At 46.1% G+C, this 26,341-nt stretch overlaps 1 protein-coding gene and 6 non-coding genes across 7 annotated transcripts; 3 read left to right on the forward strand and 4 right to left on the reverse strand.

Annotated features, from left to right (window-relative positions):
- Positions 1 to 3,400: 3,400 nt before the first annotated feature.
- Positions 3,401 to 14,407, reverse strand: LOC127209495 (butyrophilin subfamily 2 member A2). Its single transcript, XM_051169148.1, has 7 exons — positions 14,052 to 14,407; positions 12,084 to 12,431; positions 9,562 to 9,843; positions 8,612 to 8,785; positions 7,233 to 7,253; positions 7,117 to 7,143; positions 3,401 to 5,372 (listed from the first exon to the last, which is right to left on the reverse strand). The coding sequence occupies exons 1-7, from the start codon at positions 14,134 to 14,136 to the stop codon at positions 4,765 to 4,767; spliced, it is 1,545 nt and encodes a 514-aa protein (XP_051025105.1). The 5' UTR covers positions 14,137 to 14,407; the 3' UTR covers positions 3,401 to 4,764.
- Positions 14,408 to 18,518: 4,111 nt separating this feature from the next.
- On the forward strand, positions 18,519 to 18,590 carry Trnaw-cca (transfer RNA tryptophan (anticodon CCA)). The gene has a single exon. It is a non-coding gene; the product is annotated as a tRNA-Trp (tRNA).
- Positions 18,591 to 20,194: 1,604 nt separating this feature from the next.
- On the forward strand, positions 20,195 to 20,266 carry Trnam-cau (transfer RNA methionine (anticodon CAU)). Its single transcript has one exon. It is a non-coding gene; the product is annotated as a tRNA-Met (tRNA).
- Positions 20,267 to 20,654: 388 nt separating this feature from the next.
- Positions 20,655 to 20,727, reverse strand: Trnar-acg (transfer RNA arginine (anticodon ACG)). Its single transcript has one exon. It is a non-coding gene; the product is annotated as a tRNA-Arg (tRNA).
- Positions 20,728 to 21,064: 337 nt separating this feature from the next.
- On the reverse strand, positions 21,065 to 21,146 carry Trnas-aga (transfer RNA serine (anticodon AGA)). The gene has a single exon. It is a non-coding gene; the product is annotated as a tRNA-Ser (tRNA).
- Positions 21,147 to 23,440: 2,294 nt separating this feature from the next.
- Positions 23,441 to 23,513, reverse strand: Trnar-ucg (transfer RNA arginine (anticodon UCG)). Its single transcript has one exon. It is a non-coding gene; the product is annotated as a tRNA-Arg (tRNA).
- Positions 23,514 to 25,575: 2,062 nt separating this feature from the next.
- Trnaw-cca (transfer RNA tryptophan (anticodon CCA)) lies at positions 25,576 to 25,647 on the forward strand. The gene has a single exon. It is a non-coding gene; the product is annotated as a tRNA-Trp (tRNA).
- Positions 25,648 to 26,341: the final 694 nt, after the last annotated feature.

Genomic DNA, 26,341 nt, shown 5'->3' on the forward strand with positions numbered 1-26,341 from the left:
CTGCCAGAGTGTCCTTCAACCCTGCCAGTAAGGAGAGGCATTATTTTACATGCTTACTATAGAAACTGGTGAGACATTAAATCAATAATAATAATACATGATGGTGATGATGACAATGATGATGCCTTTCTATTGTAACAAGGCTGGTCATTTTTCTTGTGTTAGCTAACTACTTGGTGCAGTCTAGACCAGTGGCTGTCTGTTTTGAGGATTGGTTTTCATGATGCTTCTTACTGGTCTGTGTGACCTTTTTAGAAAGTAAAGTTAATACTTATTTTATTTGGAGTCTAGGGAGATGGCTCAGCAGTTAAGAGCAGTGGCTGCTCTTACACAGGGCCCAAGATTAAGTTCCCAGCAGCCACAACTGTCTATAATTCAAGTTCTAAGGGCCTCCGGGGGCATATACACACACACACACACATACACACACACACACACACACACACACGCACACATACACACCAGATTTACATGCATACACATAAATTAACAATACATTTAAAAATTTTTAAATAACTGATATATGTATGTATATATATATATGTGTGTGTGTATATATATGTATACACACACACACACACACACACACATATATATATATTCCCCCCCCCCCCCCCCCCCCCCCGAGTCAAAGTTGCTCTGTGTAGCCTTGGCTGTCCTGGAACTCGCTTTGTAGACCAGGCTGGCCTCTAATTTGCAGAGGTCCTCCTGCCTCTGCCCCCCGAGTGCTGGGATTAAAGGCATGCACCACCACCACCCAGCTTATGGTTTATATTTTTGACAAAATTCCTTCTCAGTTTTATTTTTCCTTTAAGTACTATGACTAAGACCAAGGCTAGCTACTCCAGACTACCAGGATGTGGGCTGTTTCCCAGCATGAATCTGATTGCTATTTGGTTAATATTTAATTAATATTTAAGCAAATATTACTATTTGCTTAAAATTCTCTACATGTTCAGTCCTCCACTATCGAATGGACTTAGAATACAACAATCCCTGTCTGTCTGAAGCCAACGAGAAGTGCCATATTCATCTTGGTCATACCTACAGGAAATGTATGTCATCAAAATATCAGTTTCAGAACTTTAGTTCTGTATTCTTGCCTCATCTGTTGTGGGTAATTTGTATTTTAGAATGATTTATACATTTTTTGGAAAGTGAGTGAGACTGAAAATCAATCATCAGGTGAGCTAAGCACACGGAAACCAGCTGAATGGGTTGAAGATGAGGTTCTGGGAATGTGTGCATAAAACTCACAATGAAACAACTGTTCCCTCCTGTGAATGTCTGATTCCAGGAAAACTATCAGTGCCTCCTGGCCTTGCTCCGTGTTTCAGTGTTTGTTCTTAGAAATCTGGGGGAAGTTCCTCTTGGCTTCGGATGTCAGGAGTTGGCTGTAGCTGAGAACTCAAAGTAGGGAGCCAAGTTTGAGGTAGATGCTGCAAGTGCTGGGAGAGCATATGTGGCTATGTGCAGCCTCTTGGCCAAGCTCCACCAACTGTCTAGGGTTTCCCAGTGGCTGTGGTGCCCGGATTGGAGCCATTGTTCCACACTGTCACTACAGCAGCCCGAGGAGTTTTCTTTTCTCCCCTCCCTGCCCCCGACACTCAGGTGAAGATGGGATTCTTGGCTTTACTACAGAAAAGAACTTCAGTGCGAGCCAGCCTGAAGCAGGAAGAGATTTTAACATGGGTTCAGATTTTTATTACATGTTTATTTGTATTGATTGATTGATCGATTGATTTTTGTGTGTTGGGGGAGTGCACGCATGTAGAGAGGGTTAGAGGACAATGTTCAGGAAGCTGTTCTCTCCTTTGTGTGGGTCTCAGGGACTGAACTCTGAGTGCTCAGGCTTGGTGGTGAATGCCTTTACCTGCTGTGCTTTTAAATAGATGTAAGCACAGGAGCTAACAGATGTTGTTCTCCTTTCCCTGGAGGAACAGGGGTGGGGGGGTGGGGGGTGGAGACTGGTTAAGGAGTTCCAGGTGTCCATGGAAGAGTGCAGGGAGAGAGGAGAGGGAAGGGTTTGGCTGCAGGAAATAGCATGAAGCCATGGAAGAGAGATCTTTCTCTTGGGTTCTCAGACGTTATCCTAGTTGTGGCAGATGGTCCCCAAGTACTGTCTCTCTCATGAGATTTTGTTACAGTAGAGGCAAGAAAGGCAGACCACAGCATAAATGAGGCCAAACTGAGTTCTTTCTTTCTGGAAGGCTAACATCTCAAAAAGGTTCTCGGTGCTGAAGCTTAGGCGTACAGTGTTCTGAAAGCCAAAACCCCACGGTCACACCAATGTTAGATGAGGACAGAGTAGCCACACAACATTTGTTTTGGTAGAACATAGTGGCTATTTCAGATGCAACATGACAATTTGATTTATAGTGTTTTCAGTTATTTTAATTTATGCTTAGTTTGAATAAACATTAATTATCTTGGTTAATACATCTGGACCACGGCTAGAGTCAATCCCAGCCAAGCAACCAACGTTAGGGGTGTTGAGGGCTGGGGATTGTCTAGGGAGACACAAAATGGAGTCAGGACAAGATTAAGCTGCCTTAGTCACCACTTCAAACTCCTCACCCAACAGGGATGACCTCGTAGGTTTCCTTAGACATCTTCCTACAGTCCTGACTCCAAGCTAATCTCACCTCATTCTTGCTTGTACCTTCCAGCCCAGCCGCTTACCGCATTAGATATTTTGTTCTTTTAATCACTGTCATAAGATTCTTCAAAGAAGCAGCTTCCGTGAGGGAGAGTTTACCTAGGCTCATGGTTTGAGAGGGGACAGGCTACTGAGGCTGGGGAGACCGCAGCTGGCCTCCTCCTTGTCTGTGGTGGCAGTGGGGGTGTGAGGCTGCTTGCTCATAGTTCAGTGGATCAGGAAGCAGGGCCTGTTTAATCCTCGAGGCCCGTCCCCAGAGAACTACATCTTCTAGCTGGGTTGCACACCTCCCAAAAGCACAGCTGCAGCTGGGGGCTAGCCTTCAACTACAGGATGACAGGGATGGCTCCCACTAACACAAAACACCACGTGCCTCTAACTAAGACTTTTCACTCTCTGTGGCCTCAGTTTCTTCGTCTCTAAAATGAAGTATTTTTGAAAACATGGGACCAAGCCATCTAAAAGGTGAGGGCAAGCAGGTGAAAAGAAAAAGCTGCCTTCTTCTATGGCCTTACATAGACTTCTAGAAGAAAGTGTGGCCCAGACTAAAGGTGTGTGTCTTCCTACCTGAAGCTCTAGATCAAAGACGTGTATCTTTCTTCCTGAGAAGTGTGGACTAGAAGCAGAGTCGCCCACTTCAAACCAAGCAGGAAATCTCTCACAGGTGTGCCCCCCCCCCCATTTCTGGATTGTAGATCATTCCAGCTGTAGTCAAGTTGACAACCAATAATAGCCATTATAGAAACAACTTTATTTATTTTTCTCCTGAAGACAGGGTTTCTCTTTGTAGCCTTGGCTGTCCTGGAATTCACTCTGTAGACCAAGGCTGGCCTCAAACTCTGAGATCCACCTGCCTATGGCTCCTGGGTGCTGGTGCCAACACTACCCAGCTTAGAAACAACTTTTTAAGTAAGGCATGTACTATTCATATGAAACTATGGTTAGCTTATTGTTTTAATGTAAATTAATACATAAAGCTGTTTTTCTGTTTTCAACTTCAAACGCCATAAGCAGCAACAAACATTAGTGAGATATGGTAGCACACGCCTACAATCCCCACACTGAATAGATGGGGTAAAGCCATGCGTAACGAAACATGCCTTTAACCCTGAGGCAGATCTCCATGAGTTTGAGGCCAGCCTACTGTACATAGTGAGTTCCATGCCAGCCAGAGCTACATAGTGAGATCCTTTCTTGGAAAAACAACAATAACAAAAAAAGAGATGGGGTGAGAGAGTCAAGAGCAGTGCTACACAGTGAGACCATGACTCAAGAGAAAAACTAGAACAAATCTCAAGAGAACAGAGGCTTAATCATTTGAATCTACCGTAAGATTAATAAATAACTGGGCATGGTTGCACATGTCTTTAGTCCCAGCATTCCAGAGGTGGAGGAAGGCTGGTTTCTGGGAGTTCCAGGCCAGCCTGCTCTACATGGTGAAAGTCTATCTTGAAGAAGGAGGATGGGGTTGGGTGAATGGAAGACATCTTGAACCTAAGAAACCTAAACTGCTACTACGTCCAGCAAACCTGAGTCACATGGACCTGGTTGCTCAGTAGGGGCCTCAAGTCTCAAGCCGTTCTTACTGAGCACTGGCTTGGGACTCAGAACTGAGTGTTTCCTGTAGGGACACCTGAGCCAGTTTACATCCAGGTCATCACTGTTCATGTGTCCCTCCCATGAGTAGGCCGGCACATACACACTCCAGACATATAAATCTTTGGCTTTGGATATCAATGGACCATTGGCTCCTACCATATGGGACCTACTCCCAAGCTCTCTAGTTGATTTCCTCCATCTATGGCCTCAATTTATATTTATCTGTCTCCTGCCTCTGCAGTTCTCTCCTCTTACATCTGGCTGCGCCCTCTCACCCTTCCCCTATGTCCTCTGTGGTCAGAGAACATCATGTCGAAGCTTCGAGTTCTGTGCCTCTCCCCTTCTCACACCTTCTTGCTAAGCCTGGGTCTAAGTAGGCCCATAGTTGGAAGACAATGAACTGAGGCGTGGGCCTGAAGCATGCGTGAAGGAGGCAGCTGGAAGATGCTCCAGGTGGCCTGAAGGACATAGGGTCTGCTCTCCGTCAGATAGTGCTGTCCTGACAGCTATGGCTTCCTTACCTGGCGCTGAGACATCAGTCTTGTCCTATACAGGACCAGGCCACCCTCAGGTATTGTAACTCCCTGTGCCCCTGTGAGCGCTGGACAGATAAAGAGGGGACTGTCATCAGAACCGAGCCTAAAGAAGGGTCTCAGAGGCCCAGCGAAGACCACGGGAGGACATGTGTAGATGTGTGATCTGTCTCTCATGTTGTAGAAAGAAACATCCCCACCTTCACAGTCCAGGAAGACGGCAACACGGTGAAGATGCTCTTTCAGAGGTATGATCTTTTCTGGGGAGGACAGGGCTCGGTACTGGCTTCCAAACATCTCCAGGGTCCAGAAGCCATTCTGAGGAACCAACAGGGCCTCCCCTTTTCTCTCAACACTGTCTCTACAAACGCCAATGGCCCACACCATTACGTTCTCCACTTCCACCTCCCAGTAATGCTTCCCTGAGGAGAAGCTCTCCCGGCCCAGAACGCACGGCCGGCAATCAAACCTCTCAGGGTTGTCAGGTACGTTCTGCCTTGAAGGGCCTCTTCTCACACTTCTCCGGTCATCTGACAGGAAGAGCTCAGGATGAGCAGTGTCTGGGTCCAGGACCACATCAGCTGTAGAAAAGGTCTCAGGTTTAGTGTTGTGATCTCAGACTCATGGATATGAACAATCTGTGGTTCCCGGTTAAGCCCTGGGAGCTGATGTGGGATTCCCCTGTGTGGTACCCTTTTCAAAGAAGGCTCATAATGAAGCTCATTTGTCTCCGGGTCAGGAGAATTATCTTCTGTAGAAAAGGCTGGAGCGCTAAGAAACCCAGGAAGTTTAGCAAATGAGCGAAAGTTCCTTTTTTTTCAGCATTTTCCAATCTGTGCCAGTGTTTAGCACAATATAATGTAGGCACAAACTTATTGTCAAATCAAATGCTGATTTCTGTACCCCCATATCCAGTTGCAATCCTTGTTCTGAGAATCCCGGGTCTTAATGATGGGTAAACACAGATCCCCATTTGTCCCTGGTATGCCACAGTTTACAGCCAATCACTGAGCAGGGGAGAGAATAGGGCTGGACTTCCTGCTAGCTGGGGGAGGAGGGATGAAAAGAGGACGTAGGCAAAAGTCCAGGAAAGACTAGGAAGATTCAGCTGGAGCAGAGAAAGCACAAAGTGCAAGTATTTGGGGGGATTTTGGCAAAGAGGGAGTCAGACTAGCATAGAGGGTTAGATTAATAACTGCTCAGTTCTTGTGCTGTGAAGCTTGTTAATATGATAGAGTCTCAGTTATTTGTGTGAAAGCTAGGTTAAGAGAGAAACTGAGAAACAGAGTTTTAGAAAAATAACTTTAACAGTATGAGATCCCTGGAACTCCTTTAGTAGAAACCATCCAACTTGGCTTTGACCATCAAGAGAGGCTTAATCTGTCACTCTCTCTAACGTGGTCTGTAAAGGAATTAGAATGAGTCTCACTACACAGTGTCCTGGCTAATACAAGATCGCTTCACCGGTCTCTGCATACCTTCAACCAGATGGCAATTAACTTAAATAAGGATACCCACCAAAGGATAAGGAAGAAGGAAAAGTGTCCCCCAAAGCCAAGCTGACATAAGAGGGGAGTATTTTCAGCCAGGTTTGAAGCCCATAGCAGTGACCACTGGGGACGAGGGACGTGCTTGCCAACGGGCTATCTATGGCTTGTCTAGCCAGTCTGCTTTGCTTATCATGTTACAACGATGCATTTCCTCCTCCAAGTTGGTATGTCTGATTGGGACAACTTGTGATTGTGTCCCAAGCGGCTTGTGACAATACTGAATTTCTCTTTAAGAAGCAAAAGGGCTTGTGCTGAGGCATCTGGTGAAGCCTGCGTTCTTTAGTGCTTGACGGTGACACATGAAAAGATAAATAATGCTCATGAAGAAAAGGCAGCTAGACTGTGGGCTCTCGCACTCACCTGACTGACTGACTGTCAGTGCTCTCCTGGGAGCAGGAAGGCAGTGCTGGACACCTAGTATTACAATCCCCAATCAGCCCCAGGAAGTGTACTGCCTTTTTGCCCCAATGACATCCAACTGTTCCCTCTAACCATCTCCCAGATAGTAAATACCCAAGACAGAGCTGTCTACTTTCAAACATATTCTGTATCGGAACCTCTGCTACTCACAGGTTCCCTCCTTCTGAAAAACAGGACTGTGAGAACAAACTGCAGGGCTGACTGAAAGCTGTGGTGATTGCTGGCAAGGCTGGAGTCCAGCATTAGTGGGCCATGGCCCATGAAGCACTCTCAACTCCCCCACTTCCCCACTCCAGGGCCCTCGGGTCCTTTGTTCATGTCCTCCCTTGTTGGGGAGGTGTCCAGAGGCACTCACCGGCATGTAGGAGGGTTCTTCTCCATCCTGCAAGTGACAGAGAGGTGAATGTCATGAGGCCGTGGCTAAGCAGGCAGAGCACAAACTGCAGAGAGTTCAAGGAAAGTCAAACTTACGCAGTTCTTCTTGAAGCTTCCCTGAAAAGGAAACAAAGTAACATACTCAGGACTCAGCAGAGCAAATTTAGATTTGCCTTATGGCCGAGGGCTGGCTCTTGCCACAGCACCAAAACCTTCATCTCGACTGTGACATCAGACAGGATTCAGAAATCACTGTGGAAACAAACTTAGGTGTATCTGTGAGATTTTCTAGGTTAGGTTAATGAATTTGATCATGGTGGCTCAGAGGGTAAGGACACTTACTGCAAAGCCTGGGCCCAATCTCCAAGACCCACAGAGGAAAGAACCAACTTCCATAAAGTGTCCTCTATTTCCTATGTGCAGGTAATGCCACCCTCCTCCAAATCAATAAATGTAATTTAAAATGTTTAGGGTCTGAAGAGATGGCTTAGTGGTTAAGTACATTTGTTGCTTTTGCAGAACACACAGATTCTGTTCCCAAAAACCACATGGTGGTTGACAAACATCCATAACTCCAGTCCCAGGCCATCCAGTGCCCCTTTCTGACCTCTGTGGGCACCACACATTCATTTGGTACACACACATACATATTGGCAAAATATTCATTCACATAAATTTAACTAAATACTTTTCATTTACTTTGTATGTTGTGTGTCTATATGTACATGTGCTGTGTTGTACATGTGGAGGTCAGAGGACAGCTTGTAGGAATCAGTTCTCTTCTTCAACCATGTGGGTTCTGGGTAGTGAACTCTGGGATGTCAGACTTGGCAGCAAGTGCCTCTACCTGCTGAACCATCTTGCCAGCCCCTGTCAGATAACTTTATTACAGCAATGGAAAAAGTTTCGTTTTTTAAAAAAATGCCAGGCATGGTAGTGCACACCTTTAATCCCAGCACTCAGGAGGCAGAGGCAGGTGGAGCACTGTGAGTTCGAGGCCAGCCTGGAAAGCAAAGGCTACACAGAGAAATCCTGTCTCAAAAAACCAAAAAAAAAAAAAAAAAAAAAAAAAAAGTACATAATATAATACCCATTCCTGAGAACTGTCAGAAACCAGAAGTGATATGTACCAGGTGAGTGGGCAGTATAAGGACTTTTAAAATTTGTTTTGTTTGCTTTTGTTCAGGAACTCAGTCCTGCTTGGAACCAAGTGAACGATGCAATGTTTGCAGATTGGAACAAAAGATCCAAAGGCTTAATGATTAGGGTTTGAGAGTTCTGATCACTTCTGCTACCTCTATGTATCCTCAAGCTTCTGCCTGTCAAAAGGGTGGTTGTCCTTTCTTTTCTTTTACTCCTCCTCTTTTCATTTTTTTTAAAAAAAAATGTGATCCTAGGCTGGCCTTGAACTGAAGAGTGGTGAACTTTACTACTCTGCTCTTTTACCTTCCAAGCTCTTTTCCCTAGCTCCTTACGTGCAGTTTCCTTTTCTTCATATTCAACTTCTTTTTCAGTGGAAAGAATTGATTTCCTCCTGTGGTGTTTCTTGACAAGGCAGATGCTTCCAGAAGTGAGGAGGATCAGCGTTGCTAGAGGCAGAGTGACAGCTGTGGCCACCATCCAGAGACGAAGGCTGGGCAGGAAGAATTCTGCAAAGTGAGCCAGAGAAGGGCTGTGTGGTGAGAGACAGAACTCTGGGGCTGAGCACTCCTTGGGGGAAGTTTACCTGGAGCTCTCTCGCTCTCTCAGGTCCCACACCTGGGGTCTCTCCCTCAAAAGCAAAGATGGGAGAAAGATGATGGCTTTTTTGCTGACTGGCTTCTAATTGCTTTGGCTGGGGCTCAGTGGATAAAAAAGGCAGCATCACCCCGGGCTGCTGTTAACTTAGCCCATGGGTGAAACAAGGTAAGCAGGCTCCTAAGCCTCTCCAGCCACCACCTTGCTGGGCCCCAGCTTTCTGACCTTGCTCTGCCCTTGCTGCCTGCGGTGTCTCCTCAAAAGAGGGACGGGGATCCAGGTCATTAGTCATTAAAACCCTCCCATGTGCTGGGTGTGGTGGCACCTACTGTAACCCCAGCCATAGGGAGGCTGAGGGAGATCACCACACGTTGAAGTCTAGTTCAGTTTGAGTAGTGAGACCCAGTCTGTTCTCCTGTCCTGTCCTCCCAAGTGTGGGGCCACAGGTTTACGCTAGCATAACCACTGTTCCCCACGTTCATCACTACTAATTCACGTGGTTGGGACTAATGGATTTTCTTCTTGTTGCAAGGGACGTGGCCCCTGTTGAGCTCCAGCCTCCAGCTCTGCAGAGCTAAAGACCCTTCCCCAGACCATCCTCTAGTCTCCCATCGCAACTCCAGAAGTCAGCCTATTTGCAGAGGAGCCAGTCTTTTCATGGCTGCTGCTCAGAGGGCGGAGGACTAACCTGGAATGAAAATCACACTTTCTAATTCTTGGCTGAGCAGGGTGTTGTTGACGGAGCAGGTCATGTTCCTCACAGAGTAGTCCCTGATGATCACAGTCATGGTGACCGAGAAGAGGCCTTCTCTGTTAGCTGCGTACTCTTCCTCCAAGGCAGGCACAACTTCATCATAAGGGTCTCGCCACACAGCTTGGGGCTCTGGGTACCACCCTTCAGATGTGCACTCTAGCAAGATGCTTCCATTCTCAAGGGTCTTCATTTTAATGAGGGGCTGAGAGCCCAGGCCTGGGAGGGAAGACCAGGGATCAGCTAAAAAGAGCAGCTGATTTAGTACCTAGCAGAAACAGGTGGATCTCTATGATTTGGAGGCCAGGTTGGTCTACATAGTAAGGTTCTGTTTCACAAACCAAACAGACAGACAGAGTGGCTGAGGGATACAGCTCAAGGATAGTGTTCCTGTCTGGCATGAACAAGGACTTGGGTGCGATTGTCAGCATCATAAAACAAGCCGTAGTGTTTCGGTGAGTGTGTCTTAAGAGATGTGCTCCTAATGATAGAAGCCAAGGAGAGGGAAGTACAACCTGGCCGAGCCTAGGGGTACTGAGTCCACAAGTTCCTGCACCTTCTTTCTGTGAAGGGTGGAGGTGAAAACATGGAGGGAGGATGACGCAGGAAGGAGGAAAGAAAGACGGATGGGAAGACCGGCCTTGCTGTCAGAGAAGGACCAATGTGCCCAGTGAGCGGGAAGCTTTCTAAGGATTCCATCACAGCCTCTGTTGTGCTCCAGCTTCAGGGCTCATCAGAAGCCGCCTGTCTGTACTGTCTCCTTTAGGGTTTGCTGTCTCACTGCATCTCCTAGAGACTCCAATTGTCTCACTTCTAAGTAGGTCTGTTCTGTCCAAGCTAAAAGGGTCAATTTAGAACTTTACTTTGTGGTATGAGTGTAAATTCAGTTGTCTTAGACTTGTCACATTCTGGAATAATACAAGAATGTGCAGAACGCCACAGTCTTTCTTAAAGAACTGTCCAGCTTTAAGACGCTGTTCTTTCTGGCTTTCAGGGTTTCCCACCTATCATGGCCAAGCAGAGGGCATGGGATGGCCCACAGCTGTGTGTCATGGCCAGGCATAGGGGAGGCGATGACCCACAGCTGTGTGTCATGGCCAGGCATAGGGGAGGCCATGGCCCACAGCTGTGTGCCAATCACAAGAGCTGCTGCCTTTGAAGAATAGGGAAACTGTTCCCACAGAGCCAACTCTTGACATTTGGAGGTTCTGTTGTGACGAGGATCAGGGTACAAGGGTCAGTAAACTGTCCTCCTTAATATTGTGTGCTGCTAAGAAAACATGGCTCCTCAGTGGTTAAGAGCACTGTCTGCTCTTCCAGAGGTCCTGAGTTCAATTCCAAGGAACCACATGGTGGCACACAACCATCTGTAATGAGATCTGGTGCCCTCTTCTGGCTTGCTGTCATACATGCAGGCAGAATACTGTATACATAATAAATAAATAAATCTTTAGCCGAGTGGTGGTGGCACATGCCTTTAATCCCAGCACTTGGGAGGCAGAGGCAGGTGGATTGCTGTGGGTTAGAGGCCAGCCTGGTCTACAAAGTGAGTCCAGGATAGTCAAGGCTACACAGAGAAACCCTGTCTCAAAACAAACAAACAAACAAAAACAAACAAACAAACCCCAACAAACAAACAAAAAGAAAGGAAAAAAAAAAAAAGGAAGAAAGACAGGAAGAAAGAAAACATGGCTTTCTTCCCAGCATGCCCAGTTTAACTGCCATTTCTATCCCGAAGCTTTGCAAAAAGTGTAAAAGCGCTCCTATGCCGTGCCTCTATGGGGGCCATATAATTTCATGTACATACATTTGTACATAATTTTGCTGCTGTGTTTACTACTGGTACCATCTACTTCCACATCAATTGCTTCCTATGTGATTATTACTATGAGAAATGGGGGGAAAGACAAGATTAGCTGGGGAGGAGGATGAGGGCGATACAGTTCAGAATCCCAGCACTTGGTGGAAAGGAATTTCAGAAGTTCAAGGTCATTGCCAGCAGCAAAGTGAGTCTAAGCCTGGCCTGAGCTATATGGTAAATACTAACCAGTGAAATATCTGGTGTGTGTGGGGGGGGGGGGGGCTCAAAGCCTGTTTCTTTTTTTTTTTTTTTTTTTTTTTTTTTTTCGAGACAGGGTTTCTCTGTGTAGCCTTGGCCATCCTGGGCTCACTTTGTAGACCAGGCTGGCCTTGAACTCACAGCGATCCGCCTGCCTCTACCTCCAGAGTGCTGGGATTAAAGGCGTGCGCCACCACGCCCGGCACCTTGCCCGTTTCTAACAAGCAATGGGCACCGCTTACCAGAGCCCATTCAAGTGGGTTCAGGTAGCAACCCTCCCTATGTAGAGGAGACTATGGGCAAGAAATGTGCTAGTTTGTGATGAGACTGAATCCAAGAGAGAAACCGTCCCCAGAAGCCACATTGGGAAAAGTGAACAGAGGAAAATACAGCAACTTACTTGCCACCATGAGCCGCATGATGGCCTGGTCATAGGACCTGCCTTCCTGGAAGTAGCAGCGGTACAGGCCATCGTCATAGGCTGTGACGTTGTGGACAGTGAGCGCCACTCTGCCCTCGCTGATGTCTGAGCTCACGAAGGTGGTTCTCCCTCGATAAGCCTCCATCTGCTCTTCTGGTCTCTCTCGATGGCCTTTGTACACCAGCACCGCGGGGGTGAAATGCCACCGGAACCACCGCACCTCCATGCCTTCAGCATTTCTCTCTGGTGACAGGTGGCAGTGCAGTGTGGTGTTTTCTCCTACCATGGCCAGGATGGGCTTGGTCGGTCCCGTGACGGTAAACTGGGCTATTCAACAAAGGGGCAATCAGACAGGAACTCCAATCATTAACTATCCAGTGTAGTAAAGTAGTGGTGTTTGAGGGCTTGGGAGTGTTCAGCCTGTGGCCCTGGATAGCTATGAATTCTACTTGGCACAAAGTGGTAAACTTAAAACACGAGGGGTTTGTTGTTGTTGTTGTTTTGATTCTGTGGCTCTCCAGTGTGGACTTTGTGGTGACAGTTTTGTGTCACAATGCAATATAAAATAAGCATATGTGGGCACTCCCAGCACTGAGGCTGTGCTTTGGGCACTGTTCTGGTTACTCTTAATTGCCAACTTGATACAACCTAGAATTATCTCAGAAGAGAATTTCACTTGAGAAATTGCTTAGGTCAGATTGGCCTGTGGGCATCTTTGTGGAAGATTATCTCCATTGCTCATTGGTGTAGGAGGGGCCCTGCCCACACCATCCCTAGGCAGGGCATCCGGATCTACATAAGAACCTGAAGCCAGCCAGCAGGCAGTATCAGGCCTACCCAGCACCCCTTGGGCCTGACACGAGTTCTTTGGTGGAGGTAATGCTGGGTGGAATAGCAAGCAGGCCTGCCTTCAACTTCCTCGCTTGACTTCCCTCAGTGAAGGACCGTGGCTGGCATTTGTACCTAACAAAGCCCTTTCCTGAGTTGCTTTTTGTCAGGGAACTTGTCACAGCAACAGAAAGAAACTAGAACCTCTGGATCATTTAATGTAGGGCCCTAGGAAATTCTTCACCTAGTGAATTCTTCATCTGCAGGACTGAAAAGATTGCACACCCATGATCCCAACAACCTGGAGATGGAGGCTGGAGGATCAGTTCTTCAAAGTCATCTTCTGCTATATAGCAAGTTCAAATCCTGCCATCAACAAACCAAAATAAAACAACAAACCAGAACCCACACGTACAGAGCACGGAGGTCACCCTGACTGCACATTGGGCACCTAGTGCTTAGAATTCCTTGTTCTTCAGTCCAGTGCCGGAGTGTGGCACAGACCCACAGTTCAGACCACTATTCTAACAAGCCTGAACATGCTAGGCAACCACTCCATCAACTGAGCCACATTCCCAGGCCCCTTGTTTTGATTTATGAGACAGTGTCTTATTATGTACCACTGGCTAGCTTTGAACTCTTGGCAGTCTTGTCTCAGCCTCCCAGGCTTTTTGTTTTGTTTCATTTTTTGTTTTTCAAGATGGTTTCTCTGTGTGGCCTTGGTTGTTCTGGACTCCCTTTGTAAACCAGGCTGGCCTCGAACTCACATCGATCCACACGCCTCTGCCTCCCAAGTGCTGGGATTAAAGGCCTCCCAGATTTATAGGTGGCAAGGTAAGCATTTAAATATTAACATGTGATGGTGTGGCATAAACAAACTACATCGTTACTATCTACTTCATCTATTTTCAGCTCTTTTGTTAATGTTGCCACTTGGAAATGTACAGGTCTCCTTTGATGCTCTTGCTGCATTTCTGTAGGACAAGATTGGGATAGAATCTAGTGTACACGTTCAGAAAGAGGAGCCGACACAGTCCTCCTCCTGCCTCTGTCATGTCAGGAGAACTGTGGGCATTGCTTTCTGAAAAGCTGACAGGAGCAAGGAGCCTACAGCTGTACCTGAGACCAGCACAAACAGGCTGAGGACCAGGAAGAAGAGAAGGGAGACTAACGGGCAAGAATGCAGGGAAGTAGCAGGCTCCATAGGTCTTCAGGGCAGGGTCACCTAGGTCACGTGTGGGCAGAAAACCTAGAAGCACAGAGGAGAAATCACCCATTGTTCTCAGGTACATTTGTTAGTCCCTATCCTAGCCTCCTGAGCACAGCAACATCTGCCTTAGATGGATTCCTTCCTCCTATGGATCGGGTTACACTTTAAAAGGTGGGTCCACCAAGCATTCTATTAGACAAACAACATAAACATCAGGCTGGCAGTTTCTACTGTCTTAGGCTCAGTTGTCTTTCCAGAGTCCAGTTTCTCCAGCGGTCATTTGATACCCCCCCCCCCTTCTCTTCCTCTCTTCTTCGGCCCTCTCTCCTCCTCTCCTTTTCCCTCCTCTTACTGCCCCTTCGGCTCTTTCTCCTATTTCTCCACCAAATTCTACCTCCCTTCCAATCTCCCTCTCTCCCTCCCTCCCTCCTCTTCCAGCCGCCTTCCCTTTTACCCCCTCTCTTTCCTTGTCCTCCCTTCCCCTCCTTGTGAACCCCAGGTAAATCTAGGTGGGTGAGACTGCCCTTCCCCCTACGTGTTTGTTCTTTCCTGACTCAATGATTTGGCTTTGCTCTCACAGCAGCCGGTCTCGTCCCCGCACCCCTACCTCCTATTCCTACAGCCCCTTCCCGGACTTCCGGGCTCCCCGCCCCCTTCCCTACCTTCTAGAATTAACTGCGTTTCTTTTTTTTTTCTTCTCTGACCCTCAAACGCCGATTCTCCTGTCTTTCACCTTCTGTCCAGCCCGCCGGTGGGCACAGTCGCCACCAGAGAACTACAGAAGAGTGGAAAGAGCTTCTCGCTCTCCATTAGTCGCGACCCACTCCTCGTGCGAGTCTCACAATTTCCATTGAGCGGTTTTGAGCCCGGGATTGGCCTGCCATGAGCCAATAGGATTCCGGTGTCTAGCTGTCACTTGTTACTAGGTAGCATACAATCCTTTTGCCTTCCCGTCTTACTTTCCTCCCGCCTTTTGCCCTTTTCTTCCCTTCCTTCCTATTTTTCTCCCCCTCATCCTCTCCCCTCTTCTCCTCTTCCTCCCACTTGAGAGATCCTGGAGTCGTGGTTTACTGCCCAGAGAAGTGTGTGTGAAGAGGGGAGAAAAGGCTTGCAAAAGGGGGTGGAGGGAGTTGCAGGAAGCAGGCATGGATGGGTGAGAGAAACCAAGAGACGGTAGCAGTCATGAACCCTTGCCACTCGTCTGAGAACTGTTGGTTAAGAGGAGCCTCGTGAAGACATTGTAAAAGGGTGAAAAGTATCTGTCCTTGTGGAAATGGCACCCCGATGGGACGGAGGAATGACAGTGACTTTGTAGCTGTGCTTCACCCTCTGCTTATGCAAACACCAACGCAATCATCCTGTTACTGCATGTTTTGTGATAAAAACTTTGGGCTCTGGCAGTCCCGAAAGGCAAAGCTTGGTCACCTGTCCCTGGAAGGGCAATCAAAGACAGATAACCCGGGAGAAGCTCTCAATAGCTGTGGGTGCTGGCCTCTGGGGAAAGTACTAAGTGTACCTAATCACTGAGCATCTCTCCAACCTCCTGGCGGCTTTTTTAAAAAGTAAAGAACAAAGGCTTAATATGTCTGCTCCCTTAAGAGTTAACCAAGCCAGGCATGGCAGGTGGATTCCTGTGAGTTTGAGGCCAGCCTGGTCTACAAAGTGAGTCCAGGACAGCCAAGGCTACACAGAAAAACCTTGTCTCAGGGGGAAAAATGAGATGTATTTATGTGTAAAGGTGTTTTGGTTTTTATTGTTGTTATTGTTGTTGGTTTTTGTTTTTCTGGGTTTTGTTTGTTTTTGCATGTGTGGTCCCTTTCTCAGAAAGGGACATCAGAGTCTCCAGATTCTCTGGAACTGGAGTTAGAAATGGTTGTGAGCCATCATATGTGTGCTGGGAAACAAATCTGGGTCCTCTTAAACATTCAGCTATCTTTCCAGCGCAATGTTTTGTGTTTTTTGAGTCTTGTCATATAGCTCAGGCTGGCCTTAAAATCCTCACAGAGCCTCTATATAGCCTCAAATGTCCTGGTACTCACTATGTAGACCAGGCTGGCCTCAAGCTCAGAGAGATCTGCCAAGACCTGACTCTCAAGTGCAGGGAACAAAGGCGTGCATCACCATACCCAGCCTAACACAAACTTTACGTGGCACAGAAACGTCACATACTGATCTGTGGAGCAGAGCAGAAAAAACAAACAAACCAGAAATGTTATTATATAAAGCAAAGCTATCCGGGCTCAGGCGGCTGTAGGAGTTAGCAGCTATGGAGACACATTTAACAAAGCTTATTTGTGCAGAATTCTTTGGGCCTCCACTTTCTTATCCTTGAGGATAAGAATGAGAAGAGCTTCTCTAGGGAACTTCATTTGTTTCCAAGAAGTAGTCCATCCGAAGTCATCTTCTCATGCCCACTGCTTTTCAAATGCCTTTCATTTCACCTGTAGTGGTGAAGAAGCCCCAGGCGGCAGCAGTTCCAGCAAGAAGAAGCCAGAACCCCCTGCCCTGGGGCTCCTGAAATCAGAGTGTATTTCAAAAACACCTTTCTCTACCTTGGGAACTGGAGCCTTCTTTTTGTAAAGAACTAGATATTAAATAGTTTCTATTGTTGGACAGTATGGCTGCAGTTGAAGCTGGATATGGCAGTGGCAACAAAACTTAACGTATGGGCTGGGGAGATAGTTCAGTCGGTAAAATACTCGCCATGCAAGCCTGAGGACCTGAGTGTTTGATCCTTAGAACCCACATGAAAAAGCCAGGCTCCATGACACATGCTCATAGATCCAACATTGGGGAGCTGGAGCAAGGAGGTCCACTGGGGCACAGTGGAGCTCACTGAGGCTCACTAGAGGCTCATTGGAGCTCACTAGGACACACTGGAGCTCGCTAAGGCTCACTGGGGGCACACCGGAGCTCACTGGAGGCACACTGGAGCTCACTAAAGCTCACTGGGGCTCACTAGGGCTCACTGGAGGCACACTGGGGCTCACTAGGGTTGACTGGGGCTCACTAGGGCTCACTGGAGCTCACTGGAGGCCACCTTAGCTTACTTCGTGAGTTCCATGGAATAAGATGGACAGTGACTGAGGAATAACACCTGAGATTGTCCTCTGATCTCTACACACTCTGTGTCTCTGTCTCTGTCTCTCTCTCTCTCACGGTGTTCACAACTCCTTATTATTGAGCAGTACAATTTCATTTAATTTTTCATGGAACTGTATTATTTTTATTTGTGGTTAACCTTTGAAATATAAAAACAGCTATGAATGATACAAAAATGAGAAGCTGTGTACACCCCTTCTACGGTGTGGGTAGGCCTTCCATTTGATCAAGCAGCCTTGGACATCTGAGAGCTTTCTAGAAGCAATGCAAAATTTGCACATACACACTTACTCCCCCACCCCCTAAAACAAAAATAATCTTTGCTGGATGGAGTGGTTCACACCTATAATTTGGGAAGCATTTGGGAAGCAGAAGCAGGAGGATTGCTGCAAGTTGGAGCTCAAGGACAGTGTGAGATGAAGTTCAAGGCCAGTCTGGAGGACAGTGTGAGACTTACCTCCAGAAACAAAACAACCATGTCACCAAACACCTGTCATGACCCTGATACTTGTAATTTTCAAGTAAATCTGTGTCACTGATTTTTTAAAAAATTATAATAGCGTATTAGAAATAATTGTCCCAAAAGGCAGACTCCAGTATTAGAGATAATTTAAAAATACCTTTTTATGGCTTTCAATACATTATTTAAAGCCCTTTACAATTCCCAATAGGAATCCTGGGCCATCTTTTTTCTTTTCTTTCCCTTTCTTTGTTTCGTTCTTTCTTTTTTTTTTTTTGACGCGGAAAGTGAAATTTAATTTTTATTTCGAGAAAGGTGACCGTTTTACGGCGGAAGGTTTCTGTTCACAGTTTCAAGTGGTTTGCCCTATTTCAGAAGTGGGGAAGAAAACCCCCTCGGCTCCCGGGGCTTTCCTAGGCCTGCCCTTTGACCAGCTGGTGCGGGAATCCTCGCTTGACTCAGGCAGACACGTTTGTTGTATCCGGTTGCGGTACAGCGATGTGATCTGCAAGGCGGTCAGGGTCTGACACCCGTCGGTTCTCTGTCAGACAAGGAACAGAGGTGCAGGGAGAAACTGTTACTTTGCGGGAACAAACCGTGCTGCATAGTTAAGATTCTGAAGACACCCGGAGCCGCTGGCGTGAATCCACAGCCTCCTTTACAGAGTTCAGAGCCTGCCCTGCCTAGTGTCCCCTGAGGGAGAGGAACGAAAGAAAGGAACTTGTTACGACCACTAATTGTCGCGTCGCTGCGGAATGCCAGAAGTTAGTTACATGGATTTGGTTAGACAGCAATTAAATGAGCTACGGTAGGTGACCTCGTGGCGCAACGGTAGCGCGTCTGACTCCAGATCAGAAGGTTGCGTGTTCAAATCACGTCGGGGTCAACCTTTTATATGTAGGTTCAAATGCCATTCTGTGAAAGTAAGATAAGGAATATTGTCCTTCTTGCTCCTACCAGTTTAGGATGCCGAATTATAGTAGAGTTCTTAGGATGGGTAAACAACCAAACAACCAAAGCAGAGTAAAATAAAAAACCATCCATGAATTTTAGTAACTCTTACAGCGAGCGTTCTGAATTTTGCTACACACACTTGTCGGTGTTTGAAGGCCAGCAGCTATTTTATACTTGCGGCCCTTTCCTATCTCAACCGCTCGCTTTTGGAGATGCTTACATTTAGACATATCACACTAGTTGGAATTTGTGACCTGGCGTGACGTGATTCCAGCCCTTGAAGTTAGCTTTTCTTTACCACAGTGTCACAGGATTGCGGTGATTTTTCCACCTCCACAAAAACTTGAGATGGAGTTATTTAATTTCTAGAGACAGGGGACCTGATCACGGTTAGGCTGCCAAAATCTGGGAATGAAGCATTAAAAGCTGTGAACTACAGATTCCGTGCTCCCACCCCCACTCCACGGACTCAAATAAATATATTTAAAAACCAAAAGTACACAAATGTGCCAATATTTACCTTTTTATGGCTCCAGCTCCTCCAACAGAGCACCAGCAAGTTTATTTCTAAAGAATACTTTTAATTACTTTTGTTAGCCTTGAGAAAAAAACAATTTCCACGACTGTATGATTAAGAAAGCTTCATTTAGACAGATTAAGAAGGCAGAAGGGTTAGGGTTGATAGAAAACAGCTGTGGAGACAGTTGGCTGTTTAGCGCCAAAAGAGAAGAGTGGGGCAGTCAAGGCTAAAGACTGCCTGTGGGGTAGAAAAGTGTGCTGGAAAACAGCTGTTGGGACAACAGGCTGTCAGAAAGGGGGCGTTAAACTTAAGCACAAGAGTACATCCTGTGGAAGGTGTGTCTAGGAATACACATTTTCACAGGGCAGACGGGCAATCATACGTCACAGGCTCAGGGGTTCAGCAAGGCAAAGTGATGGACATACATCATAGGGTTGGTTACAAGTTCAGCATGAGTTGAAAAAAGTGCAGGATACATTAGGCTCAGAAAACAGAAACTAACTCTGTAAGGTACAGAGACTTAACAATGCAGCATATACTATAAATGAGGTACCATATACAGCCTAGTTTCTTGCTTGTGTTTTGTTTTGAGACAGTGGAGTCCTGGAACTCCATCTGTAGACAAGCGGCCCCAGCTGAGCCTCCCGCATGCTGAGTACTGAAGGCGTGCGCCATCACGCCCAGCTATTTTTTCTATTTTAAAGATATATTTGTTTTCTGGGGATGAATGCTCGAATGTATGTATATGTACCACGTGCCCATGAAAATCAAAAAGTTTTCATGGAACTAGAGGTACAGATGGTTGGGAGGCACCACGTGAGCTTTGAGGATGTACTCAGGCTCTCTGACCAGCACTCTTAACTACAGACCCCTTCTTTTCTGTTTCCAATAGTTGTAGTAGTCTTAGGCCACGAAGATTTAGGAAAGATTACGTGTCTTATAGATAATTGCAAAAGACTGAAAAAAAATTGGAGCAGACAAATGTCAAACTGTAATTAGCCCACACCAGTGCAGGAAGCAGAGTGGCGCAGCGGAAGCGTGCTGGGCCCATAACCCAGAGGTCGATGGATCGAAACCATCCTCTGCTATAAGGTTTTTTGCCCCCACTCTAGAGATGCCGTACCGGTATGAAGGGAATCTGTACTTCATATACGAACATATTTTGAGTTTTTCTAATATGACCGCATCTCTGGATGCAACATTTTAATGTCCTAAATACACATAGAATAATAATAGCAATAAAAGGGGGCGGGGGTTGATAGAGGATAGATAGTTGGTGAGAGGGTAGTGCAGACAGTTCTGATCAAAGATCTTAAGGGGAAAAGTGTAAGTCAGTCATCTGCTTTATTGAAAAACAATCAATAAGTATAAAAGAAGAATGGCAAACCTAAACTCTAGCCTATATTTATTTTTATATAAAGTGAAATTTCTAAAACAAACAATCCAGTAAAAACATCGAAGAGTCTCAAAAACTACCGAGCCAGCCAGGAGTCGAACCTGGAATCTTCTGATCCGTAGTCAGACGCGTTATCCATTGCGCCACTGGCCCACCCATGGCACTGTACACATACAGAAAAAGGAAGTAGCAGAATTATGGTAACCGTCTAAAAATCTACAAGGGAGCTACTTGTTTATTTCACTTCAAAGAAGGTGCGAAACTAGAACAGACCGGTTTTACTGATGCCTTTAAGTTAATTTACTTTTGTTCAATTTCAATGAGAAAAACCCTTTAAAATTACTGTGTAGAAAATTTTCATACGTGAAAGGGAAGTTTCACTCTGACTTTAAATGAATACCAGACGGGAAATTGATATGACCAATTCACAACAACATCTCCAAGAACGTTTACTCTGAAATAGGATTGGAAATCACAAAAGCCCAATGTTCGTAGTCGGCAGGATTCGAACCTGCGCGGGGAGACCCCAATGGATTTCTAGTCCATCGCCTTAACCACTCGGCCACGACTACAAGCGGTGCACTGTGCCTTCCTTATTCTACCTCTTAATGTATGTCTTACATTGACTACCCGTCTCCCTGAAGGTTTAGTAATTTGCTGAATTTGAGACCTTATTAATGGAATCAGAGAAGAACCCACCAACTTTAATTCCATGCATGTAGGTAGGAAGTTAAAGAACGTTGTTTGTTTCTTTAGAAAACAAATCAGTAATAAGTTCTAGTAACGTTAAATATCCACACATGTTGCAGAAACATTAAATGTCGTCACACATTTTGGTTCTCACAGGTGTTCTTCAGAGAGTCACATCTACAGCCAGTTAGTCCAGTTCTTGCAATATAGCAAAAGTGTAATAAACATCAGCTGCCGTTAAAATTAGTATTTAACTTAATTTAATTTTATTAATTTATTCATATTACATCTCAATGGTTATCCCATCCCTTGTTTCCTCCCATTCCTCCCTCCCTCCCATTTCCCCCTTACTCCCCAAAATTTGTATTTTAAAGTTCCATTGAAATGTTTTACAGGTCAGGCTATCACCGGTCTCTTTGCCTAGCTGTAAAATATTTTAACACCGGAAAGAAGAATACTTCCGAGGGAAGTTTGGACACATTTTTGATGGTCAAGTCCTTTCCAGTATGTAGGATATTCTCCAACATGAGGAAGAGCAATGGTGTCTGATACTTTGCAGATAATAGTTTAGAAATACAGGGGCCACCCCCAATTGCAGGATTGACCCCACAAACCTCCCTTTTCTGAAACTTCCCTACCGTGGCCACTGTACTTCCTGTGTGCCAGTGCATGCGTTAGCGAGCAAGCAAAGGATTCTGCGGGTCAGTGGCTGAGAGACCACTGCACATGTCTTCATGTGAGATTGAAAACTCACCCTCCACCTGGCCCTCTCCCCGAGGTGTCCTGGTTTTTTCTTCTTGTTTGTCCCCAAAACAACATCCAAATGCTCCATCCTTCCAGGTGTGGTGGCGCTTGCCTGTAATCTCAGCCACCTGGGAGGCTAAGGCAAGAGGAGAGCTGAATCGGGACTAGCCTTGGCTACATAGAGGTTAGCTTAAGCTACAGAAGTGGTGCACTGTCTCAGGGGAATCTAAAAATGAAAAAAAGAAAAGGCACAACTTTCAAGACTTTTTAATATAATAAACAATTACAGAAGTAATTGCACTGCACTGAAATGTGCAGTGTTTTATAGTAGCTGAGAAATGTGTGGTAGGTCCCAATCCCAAAGCTCTTGTGTGAGTCCTAGACTCCCTCTAGAACCCAGGGTGCAGGAAAACAGGCTCCAATTTTATATTTTACTTGTTAGGGTCTGGGCTTTGCATGGGGAGTTTGAGAAATATTTCTAGAACGAATCATACTTCAGCTCAGATCTGAATGATGTGTTGAGACTTGAGGCAATAACGCCAGCCTCATGGAACATGGTGAAAGAAAGGTTCGCCTGGGTGAAACGCTGCTTTCGTGGGGACAGCAATGAGAAATCATCCTGGAGACACCGTGGAAGGTGGATTATGTCCACAGGGCCTCTTCAGCTTTGAGGGGAAATACACACCTGACTGCCATTCATCCAGAGAAGAAAGCAGCCGGGAGGCTGCAACCTTGAGCCCCACCTAGTATTCTCTACTTCCAGAAAGACTGCTTGTGAGACTAGACAAATTTGCCCTTCCTTGTGCAGTGAACATTTCTTCACCCCATCCTTGCTCTGTCTGTTTACAGCCAATGTGTTCCTCCTTTGGGTTCTTTTTGTGGGTAGTAAAACCTTTTTTTCCCCCCAAGCAAGGGAAAAATAATTGAGTCAGGGTGTTGCTATGTAGCCCAGGCTGGTCCAAGTTGGTTCCTATTGTTCCTAGTGGTGGCTGCTTCAGTTTTGTTTAGTTTGAAGATGTCTCCCAGGGTTTTGTTTTGTTGTTTTGTTCAGAAACAGACTTTTCTCTTTAATGTCAGCACTTGGGAGGCAGAGGCAAGACTGATCTACAAAGCAAGTTCCAGGATAACAAGGGCTACACAGAGGGAAAAAAAAACAACAAAAACAAAAATGAAAATAAAGACTTTTCTAAGACTCAAGATCAATTGTATTTCAGAATATTACACAATCTCTCCGTGGCTCCTTTTGCCTTCGGGCATCTTTTGTTTATTACTCTCTTTAAACTGGAAATCTTAGAATTCCTTGATTTTGGTGATTAGATTTGCACTAAATATTTCTGGTCTCCTCTGTGCCAAACTTTACATTACGAGGCAGTTGTGAGATGACCTGTTGTCAAAAATGAAAAAGAGGAAAGTAAAAGCTTGCAGACTGAGCCAACCACGAAGGGATTCGAACCCTCAATCTTCTGATCCGAAGTCAGACGCCTTATCCATTAGGCCACGTGGTCCCACATAGGGAGCCTGCTGCTCTTTTCTTATTAGAAAATAACCTGTTTTCTTTGTGCCTTGTGATGATGGTATTGTTTTACAGATTCATAGTGAAATAAGTTTAATGTCATGGAATTCCGATCCGAAACTATTGAATATGGAAATATGGCGCTTCAGTCATCGATAATAGCGGTTGGTTTTGTTCTTGTTTTTAAATGGTTCCGTCCTAAGCAAGGATAAAAGGTAACTGTGAGCGCAAGGGCTTCAGCTGGGAGTTGGGGGGGGAGCCACTGCTGTCCAGACAGACCCTGGAACCATTGCTACCTTGTGATGTTTCCAGGTGAAGAATTCACCTTGTGCACTCCACAGACCTCACTCAAACCGATCTAAGACAGATAGTATAAAAGAGATTTAGGAGTGTGGACCAAAAATCTTATAATGTGGACGGTTGATGAAGAGGCAACATGGACCTGTCAGGCCTGAGAAGACGCATGTTCCGTTGGAACAGGTGAAGGCCACAAGGCTGGTGCCACCCGCCACCTTCGTTCCATCCTGTAGCTCCACACTCAGGTGTCGTCAGCACTGGGCTCGGCGGCGGCGGCCTGCGGGTGATCCACTGTGTCCTGCAGATTCCTCAAAGTCACGCATCCAGCCCCCAGATCCTCAGAATGTCATTGTTCTGGCAAATAATGTCTTTAAATAGGTGACAAGGGAAAACGACTCTTGTGGGTGAGACCAGCGTGACTGTCATTCTTACATTCTGACAAGAAGAGGGTATTAGGACACCGGTCCACAGAGGATCACATAGGGAAGACCATCTCCTTGCAAGCCAAAGGAAAGAACCCTTAGGCAGCTTGGGATCCCCTGGAAATCACTGTGTAGCCCAGACCGGCCTCACACTGGAAGCTTATCTTCTTAACGGTGTGTATCTAGCCTGATTGTGCCGGTTACTTTTTCAAAGTGCTTATTGCCGTTTACGTAGAGGGAAGACCAAGTCTCAAATCTGTCTTCAGGGATTGGCTTTGAAGATATTATTAATGGACTAAGGAGCAAGAAAAAGTGACTGGTTCAAACTAAGTCAGCTGTTCTCACGTTCCACTCCTCAGAGCTGCCTAACGTCAATAAAAGTAACAACCAGGTAGGTGGCCCTGGAAGGCTTCTCTGAGAACAAGGAACAAATGGTTTTGTTCAGATTGTTCCTACTCTTCAGGAGAAAAATATTAACCATGTCATCATGGCACAGGCCTGGAATCCCACCAGTCTGGAGCTTCAAGCAAGAGGATCAGGAATTCTAAAGTCATTTTCTGGTACTTTGTAAGAAATTAAAGAACACACACCAACACAACAGTGGGGACTCAAACTTCTGCCTCCAGCTCACCTAGAGGTTTGATCAAACAAAACACGTGCTTTTCATTCATTTTCAGATTCATCAGCAGGAAGTTTTCCTTTTTTTCAATTCCCAGATGCAAGAGAGTTCTGTGATGCGTGTAACTCCAGCACTTGGTAGACCGGGGCAAGAAGAGGACTGCAAAACCATTAGTAATAGACACTCAAGCTCAAGTGGCAGGCAGCGTTGCTTTGGAATACAATCATTTTGAAAAGCTGCTTTGGGTCATTGTCGTGAGCCAAATGTAGGCTCAACCGATGTAGGCTTTGTGGGTGCCGGAAAGCCAGTGAACTCTGACCTGGAGGAGACTGGGCCACTGTTTTGTGGCCTTCCAGGCCAGCAGTGGTCGGTGCACCCGCAGGCCAGATCGCGTTGCGCACTGCAAAGCTAAAAGTCTGGTCTATGGGAGGAAGAGATGTTTCTGGGTCCTGTTTGCTACTACAATCTAAGTTCCAATCATCCAATATTTTTCTGAAAACTAGAAAAACTTAGCAAACGAGAAGACTATGTAAGAAGCAAGAGTGTTTAGAGGTTAAGATTAAATCAGGGGAATTCTTTACTCTGTCACGCAAGGCCTTAGTGAGGCTGTGAGTTGTGAGGACACAAAGGATCAAACTTTGAGATAAGTATTTTGGCACAAGCGAGAAGGTCACACAGGATCCTTAAATTAGGCTGAAAATAGCCTGGGTCCTCATGACCTCGTGGCGCAACGGTAGCGCGTCTGACTCCAGATCAGAAGGTTGCGTGTTCAAATCACGTCGGGGTCAAGTGTTTTGGTCCGGGCCCCTGACAAAAAAGATTCGAATAAACTCAACGTTTAATTAGTTAGCTACATGTAGAGAACCATCTATTTGCTCTCGTTGAGATTTCTGCTATGTCTTGCTCTTGGGTTGTTCATGATATTGAAACGTGGGGCAGGGGGTGTAAGTTCCAGCTTTTGCCGCTTTCTTAAAAGAGGGTTTGTAGAGAACACAGAACAAAAATAAAACTAAATGGAGTGGATCACAAAATGCAGCACTCCTACTCAGCATCACTGACTGCAGCAGCCTGAGAGCCAGCTGTAGCACCGATCTGGAGCAGAGACCAGAAAGTCTGCAAGGACGGCATAAACCTCTGTGCTTGTTGTCTTGTGTCAATATGACATGAACTGGAGTCCGGCGAAAGGAGGCAACTCGAACTGAGAAAATGCCTCCCTAAGATCCGGCTCTAGGCAAGCCTGTAGGGCATTTTCTTAGTGATTGATGGGGAAGAGCCTAGCCCTCTGTGGGCGGAGCCATCTCTTGACCGGCGGCCCTGGGTTATTTGTAAAAAAGCAGGCTGAACAGGCCACGGGAAGCAAGCCAGTAAGCGGTACCCTCCCTCGGTACCCTCCATGGCCTCTGCATCGGTTCCTGCCTCCAGGTTCCTGCCCTGTTTGAGTTCCTGTCTACTTCTTTTGATGATGGATTGCAATATGGAAGT

This window comes from Acomys russatus, chromosome 3 (assembly GCF_903995435.1).
Source record: "Acomys russatus chromosome 3, mAcoRus1.1, whole genome shotgun sequence".
NCBI classification, from domain to species: domain Eukaryota; kingdom Metazoa; phylum Chordata; class Mammalia; order Rodentia; family Muridae; genus Acomys; species Acomys russatus.